Source organism: Siphateles boraxobius, unplaced genomic scaffold, assembly GCF_051911475.1.
Source record: "Siphateles boraxobius isolate OS27281-9 unplaced genomic scaffold, OSU_SipBor_1 54, whole genome shotgun sequence".
NCBI classification, from domain to species: domain Eukaryota; kingdom Metazoa; phylum Chordata; class Actinopteri; order Cypriniformes; family Leuciscidae; genus Siphateles; species Siphateles boraxobius.
The window spans coordinates 2,668,635-2,696,481 of record NW_027509180.1 but is presented as its reverse complement, the minus strand read 5'-3'; the positions used below and the strand labels follow the sequence as shown (position 1 = coordinate 2,696,481).

At 46.5% G+C, this 27,847-nt stretch overlaps 2 protein-coding genes across 2 annotated transcripts in view; one reads left to right on the top strand and one right to left on the bottom strand.

Moving 5' to 3' along the window:
• The window catches only part of LOC143714465 (uncharacterized), a 318,540-nt gene that overhangs the window by 146,401 nt on the left and 144,292 nt on the right, over positions 1-27,847 (top strand). The gene's annotated exons all lie outside the window — the stretch shown is intronic.
• Positions 1,294-10,502, bottom strand: LOC143714364 (uncharacterized). Its single transcript, XM_077205480.1, has 8 exons — positions 10,230-10,502; positions 9,749-9,880; positions 9,629-9,659; positions 2,248-2,280; positions 2,080-2,118; positions 1,910-1,994; positions 1,509-1,562; positions 1,294-1,375 (listed from the first exon to the last, which is right to left on the bottom strand). Exons 1-8 carry the CDS (start codon positions 10,350-10,352, stop codon positions 1,294-1,296), a joined length of 579 nt encoding a protein of 192 aa, XP_077061595.1. The 5' UTR covers positions 10,353-10,502.

Here is a 27,847-nt window from a genome sequence, read left to right as displayed (position 1 = left end):
GCTATCGCAGCGCTTTGATGTCATGCGGAGATCGATCTGCGAGAAGCCGATGCATCTCGAACAAGCCTGGCGTACTGTTTGGCGCTACCGCACTAGCGTTGCTGGGCAACATGAGACGTATACAGTGACGTAAGATTTGGCTCTGTTGTGGCTCTCTAGCCGGTGGAAAGGCAAATCGGTTCTTATTAAGCTCGTCAGTCGAACCCACTCTGAACCAGCTTTGGCTCTGGCTCTGAACCAGCACCCGGTTCTTGTTGGTGGAAAAGGGGTAATGGAGACTTCAGTAAGAACCAAGCACCGTTTTATTGGAAAATTAAAAATATAACTGCAGCATTTAGAATATGAACTGTACTCCTGTTCACAATAGCAGTTTTCAGTTCCAGCTTGTACTGAGATTTATTCTGGAGGTCGACAGCTCATTTCACCTCTTACCCCTTTTCCACCAAAAAAGAACGGGTTCGGAACTGGTGCTGGTTCAAAGTTGGTTCGGAGTTGGTTCAACTTGCGAACCTCCTCAGAACCTGTTTGTTTTTCCACTTCAATTTTTTTTTTTTTTTTTTTTTCACTTCTAGAGCGCCCAGCGAACGACGTCGTTACGTCACTGTGTACGTCGCTTTAAGTCTCAGCTAGAAACGCTTGCAAGTACAACATTACTTTGGGATTATCTCTAACTCGTGAACCAAGAAGGCTTTAAAAACAATTGAAATATGTAAGTCTTTTAATCTTTTCCTTTGATATGTAATCTTTTCTGATTAGTTATGTACACCTGTCTTGTCTTTTTTTTCTCTCCGTTTATTTGTTCTATTTTGTGACTGTTTTCTTCTTTGCTTACATAATGTTTTGAATAAAATTTTTTTAAAAAAAGCTAGAAACGCTTGCGCCAACTTCAAGCATAACAATTACAATGGCGGACTACATCGTGTTTCTGCAAATGTTTCTCCTGGCTTTGCGGTCAGAAAAGATGTTTAGGACACATCTAAACCCGCCCCCAGCCCCCGACGTAAGCATGACGTGGTAAAAGAACGGTTCTCTGGTTCTAGTCCAGCAAAGAGTTGGTGCCGCTTTGGAACCAGTTTTCCTGGCCGAGAACCGGTTCTTTGGCTGTCGAAACACAAAGAACTGGTTCGCGCGCAGGCACCGGCTCCGAACCGGCTCTCAAAACGCTTTGGTGGAAAAGGGGTAACAGAGGAACAGAGACGGTGAAGGGTCTGGAAATACACTTTGTGCTTCGATGTGAAGGACAAACAAGGCGAGTAGATATTAAAAACTAGCCATGATGTTGATGTTGAAGCATCAGATGTGATCATCATCTGAACACTGAACCGTTTCAGATTCCTGCGGTGAATGAGGATCATCAGATCCGACCTTCAGATCCCTATGTGAAACAGATTCAGATTCAGCTGAGATTAATCTTCATCAGCTGTACGTCATCATCATCATCTGTCTCATCTCTGAGATGATCATGTGACGCAGTGAAATAACTCTTTCTCTCAGTTTGATTCACTCACCTGTTTTCTGTATGATCATCAGTTGACAGAAGAACCGCTTCCCTCTGAAAACATCTGACAACACACTGACACTTATTATACACACTATTATATTCTGCTTATTCAGAGGGATTTAAACTTGAGATTTCCTAATCTTAGATGCTAAATTAAATCTGAGACGTCATTGACTGCTACAGAGGTCAAAACATAAATTATATTTTCATCTCTTTGTTTCTTACACCAAAATCTATTCAAATATATATAAATTCATACTCTAGAAAGCTGTTCTACTAAACGTGACAAAATCATAAAATAATCTGATCAAATGAATGTAAATGTGATTCACGATGACCTGAGCTCTTGTGAACTAGTGTCAGATGTAAAGACAGAAGTATGACGTTATAAGATCAGTCTGGACTCACCTGAAGATCCTTTTACGTAGTATAAAACAGATGAAGATGAAGATGAAGATGAAGATGAATGGAGCAAACAGCCACCACAACTGATCTATACAAGTGATCAAATATCAAATCAGCTGATCTATAATGATAATCAATATTAGAGTTTAGGTTTAAAGCTCTTGATGTTTTACCTGAGATCTGGAGAGACGGAGTCACTTCATTCAGAACATCTTTAAAACACACAATGATCACAAATATCAGACAATATGACAGAAAACATTCACACTGGACTGAGTCTGAATCAGATCTGAATCAGTGATTTATTAGTGAATTAAACACATTTATCAGCTGAAACTCACTTGAGTTTGGAGTCGCTGTAGTTTCATTCCACACTGAAAAACACATTCACAATCATCATGATTCACTTACAGAAGATTCAGTTTAACACAGAGTTTGATCTGAATCAGGACACACTGATCTTAGGGATTTACAGATATGAACATTTTGGCTGATACCGATAACCAATTGTTCTTTATATTTGAAAGCAGATAACCGATATATTGGCGGATAAATCTACATTTTTGAGAGCCTGATTACGAAAACAAAAGTCTCACCATTAAAAGCCGAGCACACAATTATGATGTTCTCATGTTCATTTTCTGTAGCCAATATGACAGACTTGCGCTGCACATGTTGCACTTTACTGTATTTTCCTTTTTGAAGTGATTCCAATCATATTTCAAGCAATTTAAAACCATCATGTTGAACAGTGCGCATCTGAAGTGTCTCAGCTGAAGGAAATAATACATTATTTATCGGCTTTAATATATCGGCAAAATTTACTTATCAGGCCGATACAGACTACATTAAAAAAATTTACATATATCGTCTGATACCGATAACGTTATTTCTGTCAGGACCACTATCGTCAAATACTATTGACAATTAGCATAACGTTAGGATTGGCGGTATAGTTCTGTTCTGGGCGAGAACTCCTGCGCATCCATGAGGCCTAGCGTGAATAAGAGCAGCAATAACCCCCCTTAGGGTAAACACAACAGAACCAACATGAATGTATTGCACATATTATTAATTAAAGATTTTAATGTGAAAAATAATTCGAGAATTTATTCTGATTCAAGGGGAGTCAAAATGCCTGATCTTGACTGAGACAGGAGGAGCTGGGGAGGGAGGAGGGTAATCCTGACTGAGACAGGTGGAGCTGGGGAGGGAGGAGGGTAATCCTGACTGAGACAGGAGGAGCAGGGGAGGGAGGAGGGTAATCCTGACTGAGACAGGAGGAGCTGGGGAGGGAGGAGGGTAATCCTGACTGAGACAGGAGGAGCTGGGGAGGGAGGAGGGTAATCCTGACTGAGACAGGTGGAGCTGGGGAGGAAGGAGGGTAATCCTGACTGAGACAGGAGGAGCTGGGGAGGGAGGAGGATAATCCTGACTGAGACAGGAGGAGCTGGGGAGGGAGGAGGGTAATCCTGACTGAGACAGGTGGAGCTGGGGAGGGAGGAGGGTAATCCTGACTGAGACAGGTGGAGCTGGGGAGGGAGGAGGGTAATCCTGACTGAGACAGGAGGAGCTGGGGAGGGAGGAGGATAATCCTGACTGAGACAGGAGGAGCTGGGGAGGGAGGAGGGTAATCCTGACTGAGACAGGTGGAGCTGGGGAGGGAGGAGGGTAATCCTGACTGAGACAGATGGAGCTGGGGAGGGAGGAGGGTAATCCTGACTGAGACAGGAGGAGCAGGGGAGGGAGGAGGGTAATCCTGACTGAGACAGGAGGAGCAGGGGAGGGAGGAGGGTAATCCTGACTGAGACAGGAGGAGCTGGGGAGGGAGGAGGGTAATCCTGACTGAGGCAGGGGAGGGAGGAGGGTAATCCTGACTGAGACAGGAGGAGCTGGGGAGGGAGGTGGGTAATCCTGACTGAGACAGGTGGAGCTGGGGAGGGAGGAGGGTAATCCTGACTGAGACAGGTGGAGCTGGGGAGGGAGGAGGGTAATCCTGCCTGAGACAGGAGGGGCTGGGGAGGGATGAGGGTAATACTGACTGAGACAGGAGGAGCTGGGGAGGGAGGAGGATAATCCTGACTGAGACAGGTGGAGCTGGGGAGGGAGGAGGGTAATCCTGACTGAGACAGGAGGAGCTGGGGAGGGAGGAGGGTAATCCTGACTGAGACAGGAGGAGCTGGGGAAGGAGGTGGGTAATCCTGACTGAGACAGGTGGAGCTGGGGAGGGAGGATGGTAATCCCGACTGAGACAGGTGGAGCTGGAGAGGGAGAAGGGTAATGCGCTCCTGAGAAATGCGACAGCTGTTGATAATACTGAAGGAGATTATATATGAATACAGTGATGTTGTATTCCTCTAGCTAGTCCATAAAAATAAAAAGCGTTCATTCAGTCCTTGGGCCGATGGGACTCGGACGGGGGTTGGCGGACGAGCGCGCCGACCCCCCGAAATTTTTGGGGGGTCGGCCGACGCCGCAGGCCGACCCTCCCCGGGCGCCCAACCCACGCGGGCGGCCCTCAGGGGCCCGACGGAGTGCCCCGAAGCCCGAGGCCACCCTAAGCAGTTCTGCCTTCGTCCTTGGTGGGGCGCCACACGTGCCCTGTCCCACTAACCCACTATTTGTCCGATTGACCACTAGAGTGACCAGACCCCCCCCCCCCCCCCCCACACTCCTGGGCCACGCACCCATCCCACGAACCCACTATTTGTCCAATAACCCACTATTTTGGGCAAACTTCCCGTTGACCCCAACCCCCCCCCCATCCCACGGACGCACTATTTGTCCAATAACCCAGTATATTGGGCAAACTTCCCGCTGTCCACAAAGCCACTATTTGTCCAATAACCCACTATTTTTGAAAAGTACTAACCCCGGCCTTCATGCAATAAGCTGCAATCGGACACAATCCCACCTGCCATCGATTGAATGGGGATATTCAGACAGTTTCTTTGATAGACATTTGAATTAAAGTTCCTGTCATGATGGTAACTATTTGACTGCACTCAGCAGGCCACCCAGAGTCCATGTTACGTGGGATCTGACAGTTTCTGTGATAGGCAATTTTTTTAAAGTTTTTTTCTTGATAAAAACTATTTTACTGCACTCAGGACCCCCCCCCCCAGAGTCCGTAGCACCAAGTCCCATCCCAGAATTCCACTGATCACGAACACACTATTTTTTACTATTGAAAAAATGCTACGTGGGATGTCCATAGCTCTGGTCAGGAAGCGTCTAGAGCCTCCATTTTTGCACTCAGGTCTAAGTCTCATCACCCTCTATCAGAATCCAGAGTTTGAAGAAGATTGGAGAAACTCAAAGTCTCGACCCGAAAAAAACCCCTGTCGGTTTTTTCGGGTCGGAAAAAAAGGTTTCTCCGATCTTCTCGAAACTCTGGATTCTGATAGAGGGTGATGAGACTTAGACCTGAGTGCAAAAATGGAGGCTCTAGACCATTCCTGACCACAGCTATGGACATCCCACGTAGCATTTATTACATTATAAAAAATAGTGGGTTCGTGGTCAGTGGAATTATGGGATGGGACTTGGTGCTACGGACTCAGGGGAGGCCCCTGAGTGCAGTAAAATAGTTTTTATCATGATTTGGAACTTTCATTAAAATGTGTTTCACAGAAAATGTTTCCCATCCCACGTAGCATTTATCACAGTACCAAAACGTGGTTTCGAGGACACTCATTTTAATGCAAACTAAACACTGAAATGACTTGAAAATTAGTGAGATGTGTTCAGTGGGGTGTGCTTAGTACAGTAGAGGTGGTTGGGGCTGAAAAAGAAGTTTTTAATCATCTGAAAGTCCCGTTGGAGACATGGGTGACAGCCATATAACCACTGAACGTATGGGAATGTTTGTTTTTCACGAATATCTCAAAAACCACATGCCGAAAAACTTTCAAACTCGGGTCGTCTGTAGGCCTCGAGGAGCCCTGTCCAACGAGGCCATCCCCGTCCCCGAGGGCCTCGGGGCCAGGGAGTTACGTCCGGTCAAAGGCGCAGCTTTGTCGGCTTATATCTCGAGAACCCCTGGCTCAATGTTCCCCAAACTCTAATAGATCGTAGTGCTGGACGGGCCCTTTCGAATGAGCCCACCCCCGAGGTCCAACTCGCCCGGGTCCCCGAGTTATAGCCGTTCAAAGTCGGGGGCCCCAGCGAACGGCGATCCGCTAGGGGGCGTCCCCGCGGCGCGCCACCGCCCTGGTTCGAGTAAGGGCCCCCGTGGGACCTCATCACCAGAATTTGAGCTCTCTGGGTCTTCGCGTTCCCGAGATATGAGCGATTTTGTTCCCGAGATCGTGACGTCATCAGCGAGCGCCATTTTGAAGTGTGCCCGATGGTTTTCGGCTAATATCTCCGCGAAAACACGGCCAAAATTCATAATGTTTTTATTATTCTTTTCAGCTCAACTAGACGGTTCCAAAGAGCCCAGCCACGGCCGTATCCGTCCAATTTTCGCTTAGATAAATGTGTATTTTCATCTACATCTCTGGCCCCCGGGGGCCCACAGGGCCGTGGGTGGTCTCAAAGTAAAGGTCTCGTCCCCCTCTAAACGAGATACAATTTTGGTGTCCGTAGGACCCAGTGGGTCATCATGAAAAATTAATACGTTGTAATTTTGTCCAGTCACCATCCACAATCAATGGACTCATCACAAACGGGGGTTAGGAAACGCTTAGAAAGCGGCTAGGGCCCTCAAACTCGGGGGCCCCACTCAGGGACGGGAGACAACGGCACTCGCTGAGTTTCGGGGTCCTACGACTTTCCGTCTCCCTATGGCAGCGCGTTCCGTTGGTTTGACCTTTTTGACCCCGTGACGTGTTTTTCACCCTTTCGACCCCTGAACGAGGTCCCAGGGCCACCAAACTTCTCCGCCCGCACCAAGGGGCCGTGGCGAGTCGGAAAACGGCGCCCCCTAGTCGGTCGGCCCTTTCGAAGCGGCGTCTGCGTTCATTTAATGGGCGAGTGGGATTTTCATGGAAAGGTCCCAGGGGCCCCAAATTCGGCACGGTGACCCCTGGGCCCGCCCCGAGCGACGTACCGAAAGCACCGGGCCCTCGAGTAAAGGCAAGTATTTTTTAGCCTCTATGCAAAATCTCTCCCTCGAGGCTGTTTCACTCTCACACTGAAAGAGCCTTTCAGGCCTTTAAATGATTTGATGGCGGGGGAGGGGCGATTTTTTGCAAAGGCCCTCGAGTTCCAGGATTCGGGGCCCCGCGTCAGGGGCCCCTGGAGAGTCGGAATCTGAAGTCCCGGGGTTCCACGACCCTCCGTCTGCGTACAGGGGCCGTCCCACGGGCCATTTACAGGCATGTCGGTTTTGGCCACTTTTTCGGCATTTCGGCCCCTGAACGAGGCCCCAGGGCAACTAAACTTTTCCAGGGCATCCCACAGAGTCTCGCTAAACACGTTTCATTAAAACATTTCGAAAGCAAAGCTTAAAAACCACTTTGTCCGCGAAGAAACCATTTTTCCCGCCAAAAAGTGGTTTCGAGGACACTCGTTTTTATGCAAACCAAACACTGAAATGACTTGAAAATTAGTGTGATGTGTTCAGTGGAGTGTGCTCAGTACAGTAGAGGTGGTTAAATCAAAAAAAATCAAAAAAAATCTCCAGTCACCATCCACATTTTTCAGTCACCATCCACAATGAATGGGCACGTAACGAACGGGGCGTAAGAAACGCTTAGAAAGCGGCCAGGGCCCTCAAACTCTGGGGCCCCGCTCGAGGTCACCGTACGACGGAGCTCGCCGAGTTTCGGGGTCCTGCGACCTTCCGTGTCCGTGTGGCAGCTCGTTTCGTTGGTTTGACCTTTTCGACTCCTGTCAGTTTCAAAATGTGCTTTTTTCACACTTTTTCTACGTTTCGACCCCTGAACGAGGGCCCGGGGCCACCAAACTTTTCCGCCCGCGCCAGGGGGCCGTGGGAAGACGGAAAACGTCGCCGCCTAGTCGATCGGCCATTGCGAAGCGGTCTCCATGAAACCACAATGGCAAAATACATTCATTTAATGGGCGAGTGGGATTTTTACAGAAACGTCCCAGGGGCCCCAAATTCGGCAAGCTGACCCCTTGGCCCTCCCCGACCGACGTACCCAAAGCAGGGGGCGCTAGAGCAGAGTCAAATTTTTCTCAGCCTCTGTGCAGAAATCCTCTCTCAGGGCTGTTTCCCTCTCAGACTGAAAAGGCCCTTTCAGGCATTTAATTTTTTTTCGGCTGAGGGGCGATTTTTTTTAAAGGCCCCAGGGCCCCATGCTTCGGGGCCCCGCGTCAGGGGCCCCTGGAGAGTCGGAATCTGAAGCATCGGGGTACCACGACCCTCCGTCTGCGTACAGGGGCCGTCCCACGAGCCATTCAAAAGGCATAGCGAGTTCGCGGACGAGCGTCCCTTTTTCGACCTTTCGGCCCCTGAACGAGGCCCTAGGGCCACCAAGCTTTCCCGCCCGCACCAGGGGGCCGTGGCGAGTCGGAAAACGGCGCCCCCTAGTGGGTCGGCCCTTCCGAAGCGGCGTCCGCGAAACCACTGCGGCGGATACATTCGTTTAATGGGCGAGTGGGATTTTGATGGAAATGTCCCAGGGGCCCCAAACTCTGCACGGTGGCCCCTGGGCCCGCCCCGAGCGACATGCCGAAGGCGCAAGGCTCTAGAGCGAAGGCAACACTTTCCCGCCCTTTTAACACTAATCTCGGCCTTGTGTGTCTTTCACTCATGTACCCTAAGAGCCTTTTGAGTGAAAGTTGGTTATAAGTGGCAAACTTTTTTTAGGAAGGTCCCAGATTTTCAAGCTTCGGGGCCGTGAGTCGGGGGCCCCTGGAGGGTCAGAATCTCAAATCTCAATGCGCCACGACCCTGCGTCTCCGTACGGGGACTGTCCCACGGGCCATTTAACGGTGCAGCGGGTTCGCAGACGAGCGTCCCTTTTTCGACCTTTCGGCCCCTGAACGAGGCCCCAGGGCCACCAAGCTTTCCCGCCCGCACCAGGGGGCCGTGGCGAGTCGGAAAACGGCGCCCCCTAGTCGGTCGGCCCTTCCGAAGCGCGTCCGCGAAACCACTGCGGCGAATACATTCATTTAATGGGCGAGTGGGATTTTTTTCAAAATGTCCCCGGGGCCCCAAATTCGGCATGCTGACCCCTGGGCCCTTCCCGAGCGACGTACCGAAAGCACCGGGCCCTTGAGCGAAGGCAAAACATTTTCAGCCTCTAACCCTAACCGTCACGCTAACCCTAACTCACGGTCCCTTTTTTTCCCCTCATTTTCCCTCATTTTGTCCCTCATTTGCCCAATATAGTGGGTTATTGGACAAATAGTGGGTTAGTGGGATGGGGGGGGGGGGGGGTGTTATGGGGCAATATGCTCTCTGTCGCCCACTAGAGGTGTCCGAAAACCACCTGTTCCGTGGCAAGTAGGTAAGGTTCCGTGAATAGGGGGGTTATTAATAAAGGCCCACTCCTCTACAAGTCTGTGGGCAATTGTCATCCAAATTCACCCTACGATCCCTCCGACCCATAGTGTGCCCAATGGCAGTTTATTTGTATGGGCGTTTTTCCACGAACCCACGTTTGAAGAGGATCAGCTGAGAGTCACTGATGATGCGAGCTCGACTAACGTGTCCTGCCAGAACTGACGCTGCGCTTGATAAATGATCATATATAGGCCGATATATCGCGCATCCCTGATTGATGTGGTTTACTGAAGTGTCTCTCTCACCTCTGAACATGGTCTTGAGACTGTGATGAGACTGTGATGAAAGAAAGAAACATTAGAGAATCATGTTAATGAAAGATTAAATATGAAAACAGAAGAATGATGTGTTGAGAGTTGATTTACTCCTGAAGCGTCACAGATGATCTCATGATTCAGATTCACACAGCGAGAAGTAAAGAGACGATCAGATGAGACTGAAATAACAGGATCCATCAGTGTGTGTGGTTTTGATGGATCTGCTATCAGAAGTCCGTCCTGAACACACCAAACACAAGAAGATCAAGAGTGTGAAGGCCTCATTATGCTTCTGCGTAAACTCCACGGCGTAGCTACGCCGTCACTCCTACGGCGTCGTGGCCGTTTTATGGTTCTGCGTCAGGTTTAGTTGCATCGCGGTGAATCTGACCAATCACAGCCCTTGTGGTCTGCGTCGCCTCGATGCGTAGTTACAATTTTTTGGAGGTGCACGTCGAGCTACGGGTTCGCAGCGACGCAGAGGGGTCTGCGGGGGTACGCCGTCGATTCGACGCAGAAGCATAAAACAGGCTTAAGTGTGTGTGTGTGTGTGTGTGAGTGTGTGTATGTGTGTGTGTATAATAGTCACCTCTGAGAACCAGCTCTGCTCACAGTCTTCATTGAGTGTGTGATTCAGTAAATCAGAGGGAAGTTTGAACACAAACCCCTCATCAGTCTCAATCTCTCCACAGGACACACTGATGTTATTCATGTTTCAGAGGAAGCTGTTATCAAATCACAAACAAATTATTGAATATTATATTACATGACAAGTGTTTTATTAGAGCAAACATTTAAAAACGTGTAAAAAGGTGCAATGATGTGCATTTAAAGCGTCAAAAATGTTATTCCCATCTTCTGTAATTTCTCTTATATTAATCATTAAGTTCTTTTCTAATTCTTTTTTTAAAAAAAAACGTTAAAAACATTACCAAATAACAAGAAACATGAAAAAAGATTCTCAGATTCAGAAGTGCTTTTTACTGCTATATTTTACAAATCAAAGGCAAATAAGCATGTTTCACAATTGACACCCATTCTAAAAATAAACTTGTGTTTTCTGACGGCATATTTATTTTTCATAAACATTTAAAACATTGAGATTACAAGAACGTGTAGCTACATCATTTACTCCCACCGAATGACTTCACAGCTCGTGCACGAGCAGGGCCGTGGCTAGTGGGGTGAAAGGTGGTGACAAATATAGGGGCCCCGCTGCCCGGGCGCTCTAGAGGACGCTGACTGACCTGGCGCTGACTGACCTGGCGCTCAAGATGACGTTGACTGCCCGGGCGCTCTAGAGCCGTGGTTCCCAAACTGTGGTCCGAGGACCACTAGTGGTCCGTGAGGGTACTGCAGGTGGTCCGTGGAAAGGCAAAATCAAATATAAAATAATATTTTTTACCTTCATTTTACCAGGAATCCCCATAAAAAAAAATCAAAAGTAAAAAGAATATGTAGGCCTATATTGATATAAAATTTAAATTAAATTGTCAGTTTATTGTGGGATTACTAAAATAGGCTAGTGGTGCTCGGCCGTGACGTTCAAGTTCAGTGCCGTTAGAACCACAACATGGATCGGTGGATAGCAACAGGTTCTCTGAAGAGGAAAGCGGCAGAGGCAGATATTTTGCCATTATATAAAATATTTGTCTGAAATTTAATTTCACCAACAGTAATTCTGGATTGCCTCCACCAAACAAGTAAATAGGAAATAAGCAAATCAGAATACTGCACGCCAAAACAGCAGTATGCGCGCAAGTGTGAAACGCTAGTGTTTCTTCTTGCTGCGTATCTTTTACTGGGGTCTCCAACACGTCGCACGATTGGAGGTAGCTCGTCAAGGGGCCGTTCACATATCGTGTCTTTTGCGCTCTCAAGTTCATTATTTCATTGGCGCGCGGCAAGTGCGCTCATAATTGAAGTGACGCACTCATTTTTTTAGGCGCAGCGAGATGAAAACACCTCAACTATTCATAATGCAGCAAACGCACCGCAGTTCATGTGACAAAAACAAACAAATCAGCTTCATCCTTTCCGTAAACATTGAAAGCTCAGTCAATGAAGAATGTAAGAATGCACGTGCACCCAAACACTACGGGTGTTTTTCTCTTCTCCGTAAATAAATCTTGTAGCAGAGCTACAGCAAGCGTTTTTCGGTGGTGGAAATCTATAAGCTACTAAGCACAACTAAGTTGTGGAGAGCGCGCATAGCAACGACAGACGGCACGGGAAAATCGGACCGAATTTTACTATTAGCTAATAATAAAAGGTAAGCTAATGTGCATCGATGTAAATGTCAAGTAATTTATCTTTTTTTGACTCATTCTTTTTATAAAAATGATTTAAAGGCTGAAATATGTGAGGTTTATCTTTTTATAAAAACCTTTTTTTGTGAAAAATGATTTAAGGGGCTGAAATATGTGAGGTTTATCTTTTTATAAAAAAAATTTTGTTAACACTTTATTTGGGTATTTTATAGGGGTGGCAGGGGTTGGCGGCAATGTAAGTATCTGGATATTTGCCGCGGGGCGAGGGCTTCGATTACCTCTCTCTTTTTTGACCATACATGTTTGCATCCCTGAAAAGAACCTGATTATGCCCTCGGGCGCTTGAGTAAATGAATAAATTAAATATGTGGCAGTTGTTGTGTTCAATAAACTTTCTTTTAACAAGCCTGTTGTACTGATGTGATGACCAGTTATAGTTTTAGAGGTGCGGGGGGGAAGGACCGTGGAAGATATATTAATTCAGGAAGGACCGTGTGTAGATATATTTAATTATGTGTATTATGAGGTGGTCCGTGAAAATTCTTGATTACAAATAGTGGTCCACACACACAAAAAGTTTGAAAACCCCTGCTCTAGATGACACTGACTGCCCGGGCGCTCTAGTGGACGCTGACTGCCCGGGCGCTCTAGTGGACGCTGACTGCCCGGGCGGTGTAGAGGACGCTGACTGCCCTGGCGGTGTAGAGGACGCTGACTGCCCTGGTGCTCAAGATGACGCTGACTGCCCGGGCGCTCTAGTGGACGCTGACTGCCCGGGCGGTGTAGAGGACGCTGACTGCCCGGGCGCTCTAGTGGACGCTGACTGCCCTGGCGGTGTAGAGGACGCTGACTGCCCTGGTGCTCAAGAGGACGCTGACTGCCCTGGCGCTCTAGAGGACGCTGACTGCCCTGGTGCTCAAGAGGACGCTGACTGCCCGGGCAAAACTGCCCTGGTGCCCAAGAGGACGCTGACTGCCCGGGCGCTCTAGAGGACGCTGACTGCCCGGGCGCTCTAGATGACGCTGACTGCCTTGGCGCTGACTGCCCTGGCGCTCAAGATGACACTGACTGCCCGGGCGCTCTAGAGGAAGATGACTGCCCTGGCGCTCTAGAGGACGCTGACTGCCCAGGCGCTCTAGAGGACGCTGGCTGCCCGGGCGCTCTAGTGGACGCTGACTGCCCGGGCGGTGTAGAGGACGCTGACTGCCCTGGTGCTCTAGTGGACGCTGGCTGCCCGGGCGCTCTAGTGGACGCTGACTGCCCGGGCGGTGTAGAGGACGCTGACTGCCCTGGTGCCAAGATGACGCTGACTGCCCGGGCGCTCTAGTGGACGCTGACTGCCAGGGCGCTGTAGAGGACGCTGACTGCCCTGGCGCTGACTGCCCTGGTGCTCAAGATGACGCTGACTGCCCGGGCGCTCTAGTGGACGCTGACTGCCCGGGCGCTCTAAAGGACGCTGACTACCCTGGTGCTCAAGATGACGCTGACTGCCCGGGCGCTCTAGTGGACGCTGACTGCCCTGGCGCTCTAGCGGACGCTGACTGCCCGGGCGCTCTAGTGGACGCTGACTGCCCGGGCGCTCTAAAGGACGCTGACTACTCTGGTGCTCAAGATGACGCTGACTGCCCGGGCGCTCTAGTGGACGCTGACTGCCCTGGCGCTCTAGCGGACGCTGACTGCCCGGGCGCTCTAGTGGACGCTGACTGCCCGGGCGCTCTAAAGGACGCTGACTACCCTGGTGCTCAAGATGACGCTGACTGCCCTGGCGCTCTAGCGGACGCTGACTGCCCTGGTGCCCAAGAGGACGCTGACTGCCCGGGCGCTCTAGAGGACGCTGACTGCCCTGGCGCTGACTGCCCTGGTGCTCAAGAGGACGCTGACTGCCCGGGCGCTGACTGCCCTGGTGCTCAAGAGGACGCTGACTGCCCTGGCGCTGACTGCCCTGGTGCTCAAGAGGACGCTGACTGCCCTGACGCTGACTGCCCTGGTGCTCAAGAGGACGCTGACTGCCCGGGCGCTGACTGCCCTGGTGCTCAAGAGGACGCTGACTGCCCGGGCGCTGACTGCCCTGGTGCTCAAGAGGACGCTGACTGCCCTGGCGCTGACTGCCCTGGTGCTCAAGAGGACGCTGACTGCCCGGGCGCTGACTGCCCTGGTGCTCAAGAGGACGCTGACTGCCCGGGCGCTGACTGCCCGGGCGCTCTAGTGGACGCTGACTGCCCTGGCGCTCTAGCGGACGCTGACTGCCCTGGTGCCCAAGAGGACGCTGACTGCCCGGGCGCTCTAGAGGACGCTGACTGCCCTGGCGTTGACTGCCCTGGTGCTCAAGAGGACGCTGACTGCCCGGGCGCTGACTGCCCTGGTGCTCAAGATGACGCTGACTGCCCGGGCGCTGACTGCCCTGGTGCTCAAGATGATGCTGACTGCCCGGGCGCTCTAGATGACGCTGACTGCCCAGGCGCTGACTGCCCTGGTGCTGTAGTGGACGCTGACTGCCCTGGCGCTCTATGGACGCTGACTGCCCGGGCATTCAGCAAGTGCTTAAATTATTTCAATAATTTTAGGGTTCGATTTAAATTACTTGGAAAATTATATAAACGTATATTCCTTAAAGCCACTGAAGCATTTAGTGAGTGAAAGGCATAAGTGAGTTAAAAGATGAAATATCTCCAAAAAGTCATTTATTAACCCTCTATGGTACTGTGTTTCCTCCAGGCACACATTTAAAAACATTTAAACATTTATATGATCTACTCAATTTTTTGGAGTTTAATCTGAATAAATGTAAGTAAAAAAAAAGTAGATCTGAGTTACTGCATTTGGTACATTAACAAATAAAATTGAGTAAAAACATTTGGGGAAAAACATTTAAAAACAATGAGTAATATTAACTTTTAAGGTCCTCTAAATGATGTTTTATTAACAAAGTTCGGGAGGAGCACGTTCAGATAATTAAACCTAATTAAACACACGTGGAGCACATTCAGATAATCTAACCTAATTAGACAAGAGTGGTGCTTAATCAATGAGTTAATCGCTGTGTATATATACAGCAAACTTACCTCCGTTCATTGACAGTTTAACAGCATCCCTCCACCACCCCATCTCCTCACTTATAGTCCTAATACTCTTACAACAATGGGGGGAGTACTCTGGGTTCGGGCAAAATTCCGAGCTCGGAGCCCTCCCCCCGGACAGCACGCCAAATACGCATAATCTTTACTCTGTTTAATTGATGTAAGTGTGAACTCGTAAAACGTTTTTTAAATATTCCATAAATCCACCGGTATGACATTGGTCTTTTTTGTCGATGAGTACAGCAATATTTTATACTGTTTTGACATTGATACAATATTTAAACTCATGTACCAAACATTTTAGATATTTCTTAAGAGTGCGTTAAATATTTATAATATGGATTTGAATTAAGTAATATTTGTGGTTTTTGAAACAGATCAGTTTAATTCTCCATTCTCAAATTTTTTTATTGAAATTTCTTAAATATATTAAGTGTATTTTAAATAAATAATTAGTTAGTCAAATACGAAATTCTTTTAGTGGAAAGATATAGAAGAGCGCGTGCTGCATTTGCGCGTGACATTGCGCGCCGCATTTGCTCGAGATATAGAAGAGCGCGTGCCGCATTTGCGCGTGACATTGCGCGTCGCATTTGCTCGAGATATAGAAGAGCGCGTGCCGCATTTGCGCTTGACATCGAAGAGTGCGCGTCAAGAGTGTATTCCTATAGTGGTCGGTTCAGAGAATATTACAACGGCGAGCGCGTCAAGTATAAATGTCTCGTCCGTTTGGGAAGGTGCGCGCGCAGTCAGCGGAGACAGGCGATAGTAGAAACCATGCTTGACACGACAGGAACGATCATTTTTCAATATTTCGGGGGAATAGATTTAAATCATTCTGGGCAATAGATTTAAATAATTCGAGGCTCGATTTAAATAATTCGGGCAATAGATTTAAATCAGTCGGGCTCCGTTTAAATCATTCGGGGCTATAGCCTACATTTAAATAATTCGAGGCTATAGATTTAAATAATTAGGGCATCAATTTAAATAATTCGGGGCTCAATTTAAATAACTCGGGGATAAAATTATTTAAATAATTTTATATCATTATTTAACCATTTAAATAATTTGGGGCTCGATTTAAATCATTCAGGGTAATATATTTAAATAAGTCGGGACTCGATTTAAATCATTCGGGGCTCAATTTGAATAATTTGGGGATATACATTTAAATTCCACCCATCCATCTTCTTCCGCTTATCCGGGGCCGGGTCGCGGGGCAGCAGTCTAAGCAGACATGCCCAGTCGTCCCTCTCCCCAGAAAACTTCCTCCAGTTCTTCCGGGGGGACACCGAGGCGTTCAGAGACCAGCCGGGAGACATAATCCCTCCAGCGTGTACTAGGTCTTCCACGTGGGCTCCTCCCGGTGGGTCGCGCCCGGAACACTTCCCGGGTAGGCGTCCAGGGCCGGGTTTCCCGATAACGATGTATCTTAGCTCTTAAGAGCGCTCTCTACGTGCAAGGTTACAAACCCTCGCCGCAATTCCACGTGCGTTTCCCAAAACTGCACTTAACATGAACGCGCGAGAACGCATTCTACGTGCTACTTAAGCGTCGCTGTCCATTCGCGAAGTGCTGAAATATAACCTTATATGGAATCGTATTCTGAACGTTTAACCTAATAATCGTCATTTGTTGTGGATTCGAAATCAAGACAAGTCTATATGGATATAAAACACCTATAGCCTACAGGCTGACAAAATGGCTGAACAAAAACAAAAAAACAAGAGAAGAGACCTTTCAAAAAGATAAAATTAATGTCCTTTTAGAGGAGATAGAGGGAAACAAAGATTTTATTTTTAACAGATTTAAAGGACACCATACAAATAAGGAAAAACAAAACATCTGGAAGGACATTGTCACATTGCAAACTAACTGCAACCGTGTTCAAAGATCAGGGAAGGAGGTCCGCAAGAAATGCCCAATACATGGCTGGTTTTCGTGCACGTCAGCAAGTCATTGACAGCTTTTTTTTAATTCATCCCTATTTTGCCCGGTCTTTAAAGCATATTTCCCAGATTACTTATTTTATGATTTTTTTGTTTTTTGTTCATTCGTTTAATCTAGATGTGTATTTCTATTTTTTCTTCTCTTTTTAATTATTTCATTTATTCATTTAAACAAAACACGAGTACAACAAAGTGTACAATAAAGTACAATCAAAACCTGTATATTATACTTACGTTGCAGTGTAATCTGTTAAATCTAGGTAAAAGTGTAATCTGCCGGTTGTCCTGCAGGTGACCTCATAAATCTGTCTTCTTACGATGCACTTGGGGATGTACGATTACTCCAGAGCACTCGTAGTTCTACGAAGATTTTCAAGTGCTACTTAAGTTACGATGCTTTTGGGAAACAGATCATAATATTAAGATCAGTCGTACGATCGTTTTTACGATCAATTTAGGCTTACGATGCTTTTGGGAAACGCAGCCCAGGACAGAAGGCATCCGGAACAGATGCCCGAACCCCTCAGCTCTCGATGTGGAGGAGCAGCGGCTCTCCTCTGAGCTCCTCCCGAGTAACCGCGCTCCTCACCCTATCTCTAAGGGATCGCCCAGCCACCCTGCGGAGAAAGCTCATTTCGGCCGCCTGTATCCGGGATCCTGTCCGTTCGGTCCTGACCCACAGCTCATGACCATAGGTGAGAGTAGGAACTTAGATTGACCGGTAAATCGAGAGCTTGGCCTTGCAGCTCAGCTCATCTTTCACCCCGACAGACCCGTACATCGAGCACGTTACTGCAGAAACTGCACCGATCCGTCTGTCAATCTCCCGCTCCATCCTTCCCTTATTAGTGAACAAAACCCCAAGATACTTAAACTCCTCCACCTGAGGCAGGAACTCTCCACCAACCTGACGTGCATTTTAATTATTCGGGGTAATATTTAAATCATTCGGGGCTCGATTTAAATAATTCGGGGCAATAGATTTAAATCAAACCAAACAATCAGGGGTGCGTTTCCCAAAAGCATCTTTAGCCAACTATGGTCGCAAGTTCCGTCGTTATCAGCAATTCAACGAATCTGTGTTTCCAGAAAACATCGTTCCAGGCAGCGAACATTCGCAAACAGCATCGCAGAGCGAAAGATCTCGACCTGTGAAAAGTAAATTACTAAATCCTTATCTTGAGCCAAATAAGCAAGCTGGCATTCAGTACAATCGATATATTTTATACATACAAATGTAATTTACGTCTTTTGGTTGGTCAAGAGATTTAAAGCTCGTGTGCGAACTTGCTCTAAGCTCGAGCCTATATGCTTCAATCTTGAAATAAAGCAACATAACGAAGAAAATAAAAAGTCGTAATAAATAGTCCTCAGATGTCATGTCCGTAATTTATAGCAAAACATCTAGTAGGCTATTAATTCGATCTCAAACCGATTATTATAGGCTACTCCACCACCTGACATCATTAACCAACGTGGTTGAACGACCAATTTGGACAATATGGTTTCGGGAAACAGTCGCGACGAGCTGGTGGATTTCTTCGACGATGCATAGAACTATTAGTTACGTCGTTGTATGGGAAACACAGCCCGGGGCAATAGATTTAAATCATTCGGGGCTATAGATTTAAATAAGTCGAGGAAATAAATGTAAATAATTTGGGACTCGATTTAAATCACGTGGAAATGTATATGAACTTATTTTCCTTAAAGTCACTAGCCTAAAGCATTTAGTGAGTGAAAGGCATAAGTGAGTTAAAATATGAAATAACTCCAAAAAGTCATTTATTAACCCTCTATGGTAAGGTGTTTCCTCCAGGCACACATTTAAAAACATTTAAACATTTACTATGATTTAATATTTTTTTTGTTGAAACATTTTTACAGTTAAAAATATTGAGTAAATTTTAAAGCGGTGAAAACAATAGCAGATAACATTTTAAAACAATGAGTATTATTAACTGTTTTTATTTATGACTAATGCTAGTTTTTAATTTCCTCTAAACGTTTGTAAAATATTCCATATTTATTGTGGATGAGTATATAAAGAAAATACAGCCATATTTTATACTGTTTTGACATTAATGCAATATTTCAAATTGCAACAAACATTTTATATTTAATTTTACTCCATTTTTTAAGTGTGCGTTAAATATTAATAATATGGATTTGAATCAAGTAATATTTGTGGTTCTTGAAACAGATCGGTTTAATTATCCATTCTCAAATATTTTGACAGAAATGTCTTAAATATATTAAGTGTATTTTAAATAAATAATTGGTTAGTCAAATACTAAATTCTTTTATTGGATTTTTAAAAAAAATATATAACTGTAAATTTAGACAAAATTAACTGTTGTATGTTTAGTCAATTATTTTAGTATATTCAACTCAAACCATTGAGTAAATGATATTCAGAGATTTTATTAAGTTAATAAAGTTAATTATTACTGTGATATTTACCAAGCCACTTAATTATTTTTTTAGAGTGTATTTTAGTTGCTTTTTAATAAAATAAGACATCCATTTATTCAATTAAGTCAAACCAGGGGAGAAGAACTCAAATAAGTGCAGAACAGTGGTCACATGACCCACAAGCGGCCATTTTGTGTCATGTTTCAGCACATGTGCTCAGGACACATGATGAATCCATATTCTCTCCAATGAAATTTTGATTTTTCTCATTTTGATGAATTTCATTTTTGCATGATTTTGTACTGCACTAATGTAGTTATTCACACTATATCTGCACATATTTTGATTAGCACTTAATAAAGTTATAAAACACACAGTCTCTATGACAGTATGTTCTTCATCAACTGCAGACTTGCAGACTTGATAATAACTTGATATGATAATGACTTGATATGATAGTTTGGTAATACTTGTGTTCCACTATTAAATTTGTAATACATAAAAACTGGATAAATAAAGGGCTGAAGATACTGGTGCGCATTTGCTCGAGATATTGAAGTGCACGCGCCGCATTTGCGCGTGATAAAAACAATATAATCACTTATCAAACTGCTAAACACAAAATCCTGTAAATCTGTAGAACGGATCAATGTCAAGCTCGTAAAGGTGAGACACTACAGGCAAAAACAGCGTTTCCTCATGCATCTGTCAAAAAATGATTGAGCTGGAAATCTCCACTTCAGCAATTTTACATACACCAAACTTTACAGTGTTATTCTTATCTATATTCTGAAGGGTTTTACTGAGGGGTTTATTCATATATATTTTTCCTGATTTTATTCCTAAAAAAATAGTGAATTTTTATTTTTATTTTTGGCTGTTACCAGGATTTTGTGACAGCATCGTTTCATATCGAGCATCAGAGAATTAAAGACTCGCTTATTCACTCCATGTTACTCGTTTTTTCGTATATTTTTCATGTAGACATTCTTGTAATAAAAATATTTTGTTTCGTATCAAACATCAGTCTATATATGTGTTAAACACAGCCGATACCTGAAGCGGATGAGTGCTGAAGATGAAGATCACAAACTCCTCCTGTTTATGCTGGATGTGAAGAATCAGCTTTAATGAGCAGAAAAACATGAACTGTGACCTGCTTTGACCAGCTTTATGAAGATAAACACACGAAAAACCAGTGAGCAATGAACTGAAGATGTAAAGATAGAGGAGAAATGCGGAAACAACCGAGAAAGGCTATTTCCTTCGAGCTAAACCTCGTGCGTGTGTGTGTCTGTGAGAGAGAGAGAGAGAGAGTGTGTGTGTGTGTGTGTGTGCGCGCGATTACTAATACAGCATGTAAGGTTTCGAGATGCAATCCGCCCTCGTGGAGTTTCCCTCGTTCTAATACACGTTGAGAAGAAAAAGCTTATTATACTTTAGTGTTTTATAACTGATAGTACCAGAGATACACTGTCCACATCAGACAATAATCTTACTTTGTTCAGACACATCACATTTGAATGACTGGGATCTTGATCTTCAGACACCTGATTTCTTTTATAAATATAAATTAAAAATATAAATTGAAACTGAAAAAATATCTTTGAAACTGGAAAAGAATAAATCGCGGGCACATTTTTTTTTACTTCGTTCTGATTAATACATCGCAAAGTTCAACGACAGATCTCGACCTGTGAAAAGTAAATTACTAAATCCTTATCTTGAGCCAAATAAGGAGGCTGGCATTCAGTACAATCGATATATTTTATACATACAAATGTAATTTACGTCTTTTGGTTTGTCAAGAGATTTAAAGCTCGTGTGCGAACTTGCTCTAAGCTCGAGCCTATATGCTTCAATCTTGAAATAAAGCAACATAACGAAGAAAATAAAAAGTCGTAATAAATAGTCCTCAGATGTCATGTCCGTAATTTATAGCAAAACATCTAGTAGGCTATTAATTCGATCTCAAACCGATTATTATAGGCTACTCCACCACCTGACATCATTAACCAACGTGGTTGAACGACCAATTTGGACAATATGGTTTCGGGAAACAGTCGCGACGAGCTGGTGGATTTCTTCGACGATGCATAGAACTATTAGTTACGTCGTTGTATGGGAAACACAGCCCGGGGCAATAGATTTAAATCATTCGGGGCTATAGATTTAAATAAGTCGGGGAAATAAATTTAAATAATTTGGGACTCGATTTAAATCACGTGGAAATGTATATGAACTTATTTTCCTTAAAGTCACTAGCCTAAAGCATTTAGTGAGTGAAAGGCATAAGTGAGTTAAAAGATGAAATAACTCCAAAAAGTCATTTATTAACCTTCTATGGTAAGGTGTTTCCTCCAGGCACACATTTAAAAACATTTAAACATTTACTATGATTTAATATTTTTTTTGTTGAAACATTTTTACAGTTAAAAATATTGAGTAAATTTTAAAGCGGTGAAAACAATAGCAGATAACATTTTAAAACAATGAGTATTATTAACTGTTTTTATTTATGACTAATGCTAGTTTTTAATTTCCTCTAAACGTTTGTAAAATATTCCATAAATCCACCGGTATACATGACATTGGCCTTTATTGTGGATGAGTACAGCCATATTTTATACTGTTTTGACATTAATGCAATATTTCAAATTGCAACAAACATTTTATATTTAATTTTACTCCATTTTTTAAGTGTGCGTTAAATATTAATAATATGGATTTGAATCAAGTAATATTTGTGGTTCTTGAAACAGATCGGTTTAATTATCCATTCTCAAATATTTTGACAGAAACGTCTTAAATATATTAAGTGTATTTTAAATAAATAATTGGTTAGTCAAATACTAAATTCTTTTATTGGATTTTAAAAAAAAATATATAACTGTAAATTTAGACAAAATTAACTGTTGTATGTTTAGTCAATTATTTTAGTATATTCAACTCAAACCATTGAGTAAATGATATTCAGAGATTTTATTAAGTTAATAAAGTTAATTATTACTGTGATATTTACCAAGCCACTTAATTATTTTTTTAGAGTGTATTTTAGTTGCTTTTTAATAAAATAAGACATCCATTTATTCAATTAAGTCAAACCAGGGGAGAAGAACTCAAATAAGTGCAGAACAGTGGTCACATGACCCACAAGCGGCCATTTTGTGTCATGTTTCAGCACATGTGCTCAGGACACATGATGAATCCATATTCTCTCCAATGAAATTTTGATTTTTGCATTTTGATGAATTTGCATTTTTGCATGATTTTGTACTGCACTAATGTAGTTATTCACACTATATCTGCACATATTTTGATTAGCACTTAATAAAGTTATAAAACACAGTCTCTATGACAGTATGTTCTTCATCAACTGCAGACTTGCAGACTTGATAATAACTTGATATGATAATGACTTGATATGATAGTTTGGTAATACTTGTGTTCCACTATTAAATTTGTAATACATAAAAACTGGATAAATAAAGGGCTGAAGATACTGGTACGCATTTGCTCGAGATATTGAAGTGCACGCGCCGCATTTGCGCGTGATAAAAACTATATCACTTATCAAACTGCTAAACACAAAATCCTGTAAATCTGTAGAACGGATCAATGTCAAGCTCGTAAAGGTGAGACACTACAGGCAAAAACAGCGTTTCTTCATGCATCTGTCAAAAAATGATTGAGCTGGAAATCTCCACTTCAGCAATTTTACATACACCAAACTTTACAGTGTTATTCTTATTCTGAATGGTTTTACTGAGGGGTTTATTCATATATATTTTTCCTGATTTTATTCCTAAAAAAATAGTGAATTTTTATTTTTATTTTTGGCTGTTACCAGGATTTTGTGACAGCATCGTTTCATATCGAGCATCAAAGAATTAAAGACTCGCTTATTCACTCCGTGTTACTCGTTTTTTCGTATATTTTTCATGTAGACATTATTGTAATAAAAATATTTTGTTTCGTATCAAACATCAGTCTATATATGTGTTAAACACAGCCGATACCTGAAGCGGATGAGTGATGAAGATGAAGATCACAAACTCCTCCTGTTGATGCTGGATGTGAAGAATCAGCTTTAATGAGCAGAAAAACATGAACTGTGACCTGCTTTGACCAGCTTTATGAAGATAAACACACGAAAAACCAGTGAGCAATGAACTGAAGATGTAAAGATAGAGGAGAAATGCGGAAACAACCGAGAAGGGCTATTTCCTTCGAGCTAAACCGCGTGTGCGCGTGCGTGTGCGCGCGTGTGTGTGTGTTCGCGCGGTTACTACATCTACTGTAAGGTTCCATGATCTAATCCGCCCTCGTGTGGGGTTTCCCTGTTCAACTCATCAGTAATAAATGCAACCGTTGAGAAGAAAAAGTGTCTTAGAACTAAAGGATTTTCAAGATCTTTACATTAGGCTATGTATCATCAAATGTTTTTACACTGTGTACATTAACACATTAATAAAGTTATAAAACACACAGTCTCTATGACAGTATGTTCTTCATCAGGGTGAGAGCGAGGATGAAGAAACTTGATATGATAATAATTTAATAACTTGATATGATAGTTTGGTAATACTTGGGTTCCACTATGAAATTTGTAATACATTAAAACTGGATAAATGTGCTATGGCTGATGCTGGTGAAATATTCAAAAACATTCGAGGACCATACAAATATATTTATAAATTTAGTTTATATTTTCTGTAATTAGCAAATAACATCTGTGTTAATACATTAGAATAATGTAAATCCAGCTGACTAAATCACACGATAGCGAGACTTTGAACAGATCACATTTGCATAGCCTCATAGGCTCAATCGACATAATTTCAAATATTAAGACAAGCTCATTGAAGAGTGCGCGCCGCATTTGCGCGTGATATTGAAGAGTGCGCGCGCCAAGAGCGCATTCCTGTAGAGGACAATAACTCGAGTCGAAATAATTCGGTGCTATAGACTTAAATAATTCGGGGATCGATTTAAATCCTTCGGGGCTATAGATTTAATCATTTGTGGCTATACATTTAAATAATTCGGGCAATAGATTTAAATAATCTATTCCTTAAAGCCACCGGGAGCGCCCGGCCAACCTGCGGAGAAAGCTCATTTGGCCGCTTATATCCTGAATCTTGTCCTTTCGGTCCTGACCCACAGCTCATGACCATAGGTGAGAGTAGAAACGTAGATTGACCAGTAAATCGAGAGCTTGGCCTTGCAGCTCAGCTCATCTTTCACCCCGACAGACCCGTACATCGAGCACGTTACTGCAGAAACTGCACCGATCCGTCTGTCAATCTCCCACTCCATCCTTCCCTTATTAGTGAACAACACCCCAAGATACTTGAACTCTATCTTCTCCTGTAGAGCGCCCGGACAGTCAGCGTCCACTAGAGCGCCCGGGCAGTCAGCGTCCTGTAGAGCACCTGGGCAGTCAGCGTCCTCTAGAGCGCCTGGGAAGTCAGCGTCCTGTAGAGCGCCCGGGCAGTCAGCGTCTATTAGAGCGCCTGGGCAGTCAGCGTCATCGTGAGCGCCCGGGCAGTCAGCGTCCACTAGATCACCCGGGCAATCAGCATCCTCTTGAGCGCCCGGGCAGTCAGCGTCATTTTGAGCACCCGGGCAGTCAGCGTCCACTAGAGCGCCCGGGCAGTCAGCGTCCTCTAGAGCCTTCCGGGCAGTCAGTGTCCACTAGAACAGCCGGGCAATCAGTGTCCTCTAGAGCGCCCGGGCAGTCAGCGTCCACTAGAGCGCCCGGGCAGTCAGCGTCCACTAGAGTGCCCGGGCAGTAAGCGTCCACTAGAGCGCCCAGGCAGTCAGCGTCCTCTAGAGCGCCCGGGCAGTCAGCGTCATCTTGAGCGCCTGGTCAGTCAGCGTCCACTAGAACGCCCGGGCAGTCAGCGTCCTGTAGAGCGCCCGGGCAGTCAGCGTCCACTAGAACGCCCGGCCAGTCAGCGTCCTGTAGAGCGCCCGGGCAGTCAGCGTCCACTAGAGCGCCGGGGCATTCAGCGTCCACTAGAGTGCCCGGGCAGTCAGCGTCCTCTTGAGCGCCCGGGAAGTCAGCGTCCTTTAGAGCGCCCGGGCAGTTAGTGTCCTCTAGAGCGCCTGGGCAGTCAGCGTCCACTAGAGTGCCAGGGAGTCAGCGTCATTTTGAGCACCGGGCAGTCAGCGTCCACTAGAGCGCCCGGGCAGTCAGCGTCCTCTAGAGCGCCCGGGCAGTCGGAGTCATTTTGAGCACCCGGGCAGTCAGCGTCCTCTAGAGCCTTGCGGGCAGTCAGCGTCCACTAGAGCACCCGGGCAATCAGCGTCCTCTAGAGCGCCCGGGCAGTCAGCGTCCACTAGAGCGCCCGGGCAGTCAGCGTCCACTAGAGCGCCCGGGCAGTCAGCGTCCACTAGAGCGCCCAGGCAGTCAGCGTCCTCTAGAGCGCCCGGGCAGTCAGCGTCCTCTAGAGCGCCCGGGCAGTCAGCGTCCACTAGAACGCCCGGCGAGTCAGCGTCATGTAGAGCGCCCGGGCAGTCAGCGTCCACTAGAGCGCCGGGGCAGTCAGCGTCCGCTAGAGTGCCCGGGCAGTCAGCGTCCACTAGAGCCCCCGGGCAGTAAGCGTCCACTAGAGCGCCCCGGCAGTCAGCGTCCTCTAGAGCGCCCAGGCAGTCAGTGTCCACTAGAGCGCCGGGGCAGTCAGCGTCCACTAGAGTGCCCGGGCAGTCAGCGTCCACTAGAGTGCCTTGGCAGTCAATGTCCTGTAGAGCGCCCGGGCAGTCAGCGTCCTCTAGAGCTCCCGGGCAGTCAGCGTCCACTAGAGCGCCGGGGCAGTCAGCGTCCACTAGAGTGCCCGGGCAGTCAGCGTCCACTAGAGTGCATGGGCAGTCAGTGTCCTGTAGAGCGCCCGGGCAGTCAGCGTCCTCTAGAGCTCCCGGGCAGTCAGTGTCATTTTGAGCGCCCGGGAAGTCAGCTTCCACTAGAACTCCCGGGCAGTCAGCGTCATCTAGAGCGCCCGGGTAGTCAGCGTCCACTAGAGCGCCTGGGCAGGCAGCGTCCTCTAGAGCGCCCGGGCAATCAGCGTCCACTAGAGCGCCTGGGCAGTTAGTGTCCTTTAGAGCGCCTGGGCAGTCAGCGTCCACTTGAGCGCCCGGGCAGTCTAGTCAGCGGCAGTCAGAGTGCCCGGGCAGTCAGCGTTCACTAGAGCGCCCGGGCAGTCAGCGTCCTGTAGAGCGCCCGGGCAGTCAACGTCATCTTGAGCGCCCGGGCAGTCAGCGTCCACTAAAGCGCCCAGGCAGTCAGCGCCATCTTGAGCACCCGGGCAGTCAGCGTTCACTAGAATAACCGGGCAGTCAGCGTCCTTTAGAGCGCCCGGGCAGTCCGAGTCCACTAGAGCGCCCGGGCAGTGAGCGTCCTCTAGATCGCCCGGGCAGTCAGTGTCCTCTGGAGCGGCCGGGTAGTCAGCGTCCACTAGAGCGCCCGGGCAGTCAGCGTCCTCTAGATGGCCCGGGCAGTCAGCGTTCACTAGAGCACTAGAGCGTCCTTTGGAGCGCCCGAGCAGTTAGTGTCCTCTAGAGCGCCCGGGCAGTCAGCGTCCACTTGAGCGCATGTGCAGCGGGCAAACAGTGTCCTCTTGAGCGCCCGGGAAGTCAGCGTCCTTTAGAGCGCCCGGGCAGTTAGCGTCCTCTATAGCGCCTGGGCAGTCAGCGTCCACTTGAGCGCCCGGGCAGTCAGCGTCCACTAGAGCGCCGGGACAGTCAGCGTCCACTAGAGCGCCCGGGTAGTCAGCGTCCACTAGAGCGCCTGGGCAGTAAGTGTCCACAAGAGCACCCGGGCAGTAAGCGTTCACTAGAGCGCCCGGTAAGTCAGCGTCCACTAGAGCACCCGGGCAGTCTGCGTCCTCTAGATCGTCCGGGCAGTCACTAGAGCGCCCAGGCAGTCACCGTCCACTAGAGTAACCGGGGAAGTCAGCGTCCACTAGAGTGCCTGGGCAGTCAGCGTCCTTTTGAGCGCCCGAGAAGTCAGCGTCCACTAGAGTGCCCGGGCAGTCAGCGTCCACTAGAGTGCCCGGGCAGTCACTAGAGCGCCCAGGCAGTCAGCGTCCACTAGAGTAACCGGGGAAGTCAGCGTCCACTAGAGTGCCTGGGCAGTCAGCGTCCTTTTGAGCGCCCGAGAAGTCAGCGTCCACTAGAGCGCCCGGGCAGTCAGCGTCCTCTAGGGCGCCCGGGCAGTGAGCGTCCACTAGAGCGCCCGGGCAATCAGCGTCCTCTTGAGCACCCGGGCAGTCAGCGTCCTCTAGAGCGCCTGGGCAGTCAGCGTCCACTAGAGCGTCCGAGCAGTCAGCGTCATCTTGAGCTCCGGGGCATTCAGTGTCCTGTAGATCGCCCGGGCAGTCAGCGTCCTGTAGAGCACCTGGGCAGTCAGCGTCCACTAGAGCACCCGGGCAGTCAGTGTCCACTAGAGCGCCCGGGCAGTAAGCGTCATCTTGAGCACCCGGGCAGTCAGCG

Bases quoted from the DNA above. Each gene is read 5' to 3' on its own strand.
- LOC143714364 (XM_077205480.1), bottom strand. From the start codon at position 10,352: ATGAATAACATCAGTGTGTCCTGTGGAGAGATTGAGACTGATGAGGGG. The intron at 9,660-9,748 runs GTAAATCAACTC...CTTTCATCACAG, and splicing joins TCATCTGTGACGCTTCAGGA to TCTCATCACAGTCTCAAGAC. The intron at 2,119-2,247 runs GTGAGTTTCAGC...TGTGTTTTAAAG, and splicing joins TACAGCGACTCCAAACTCAA to ATGTTCTGAATGAAGTGACT.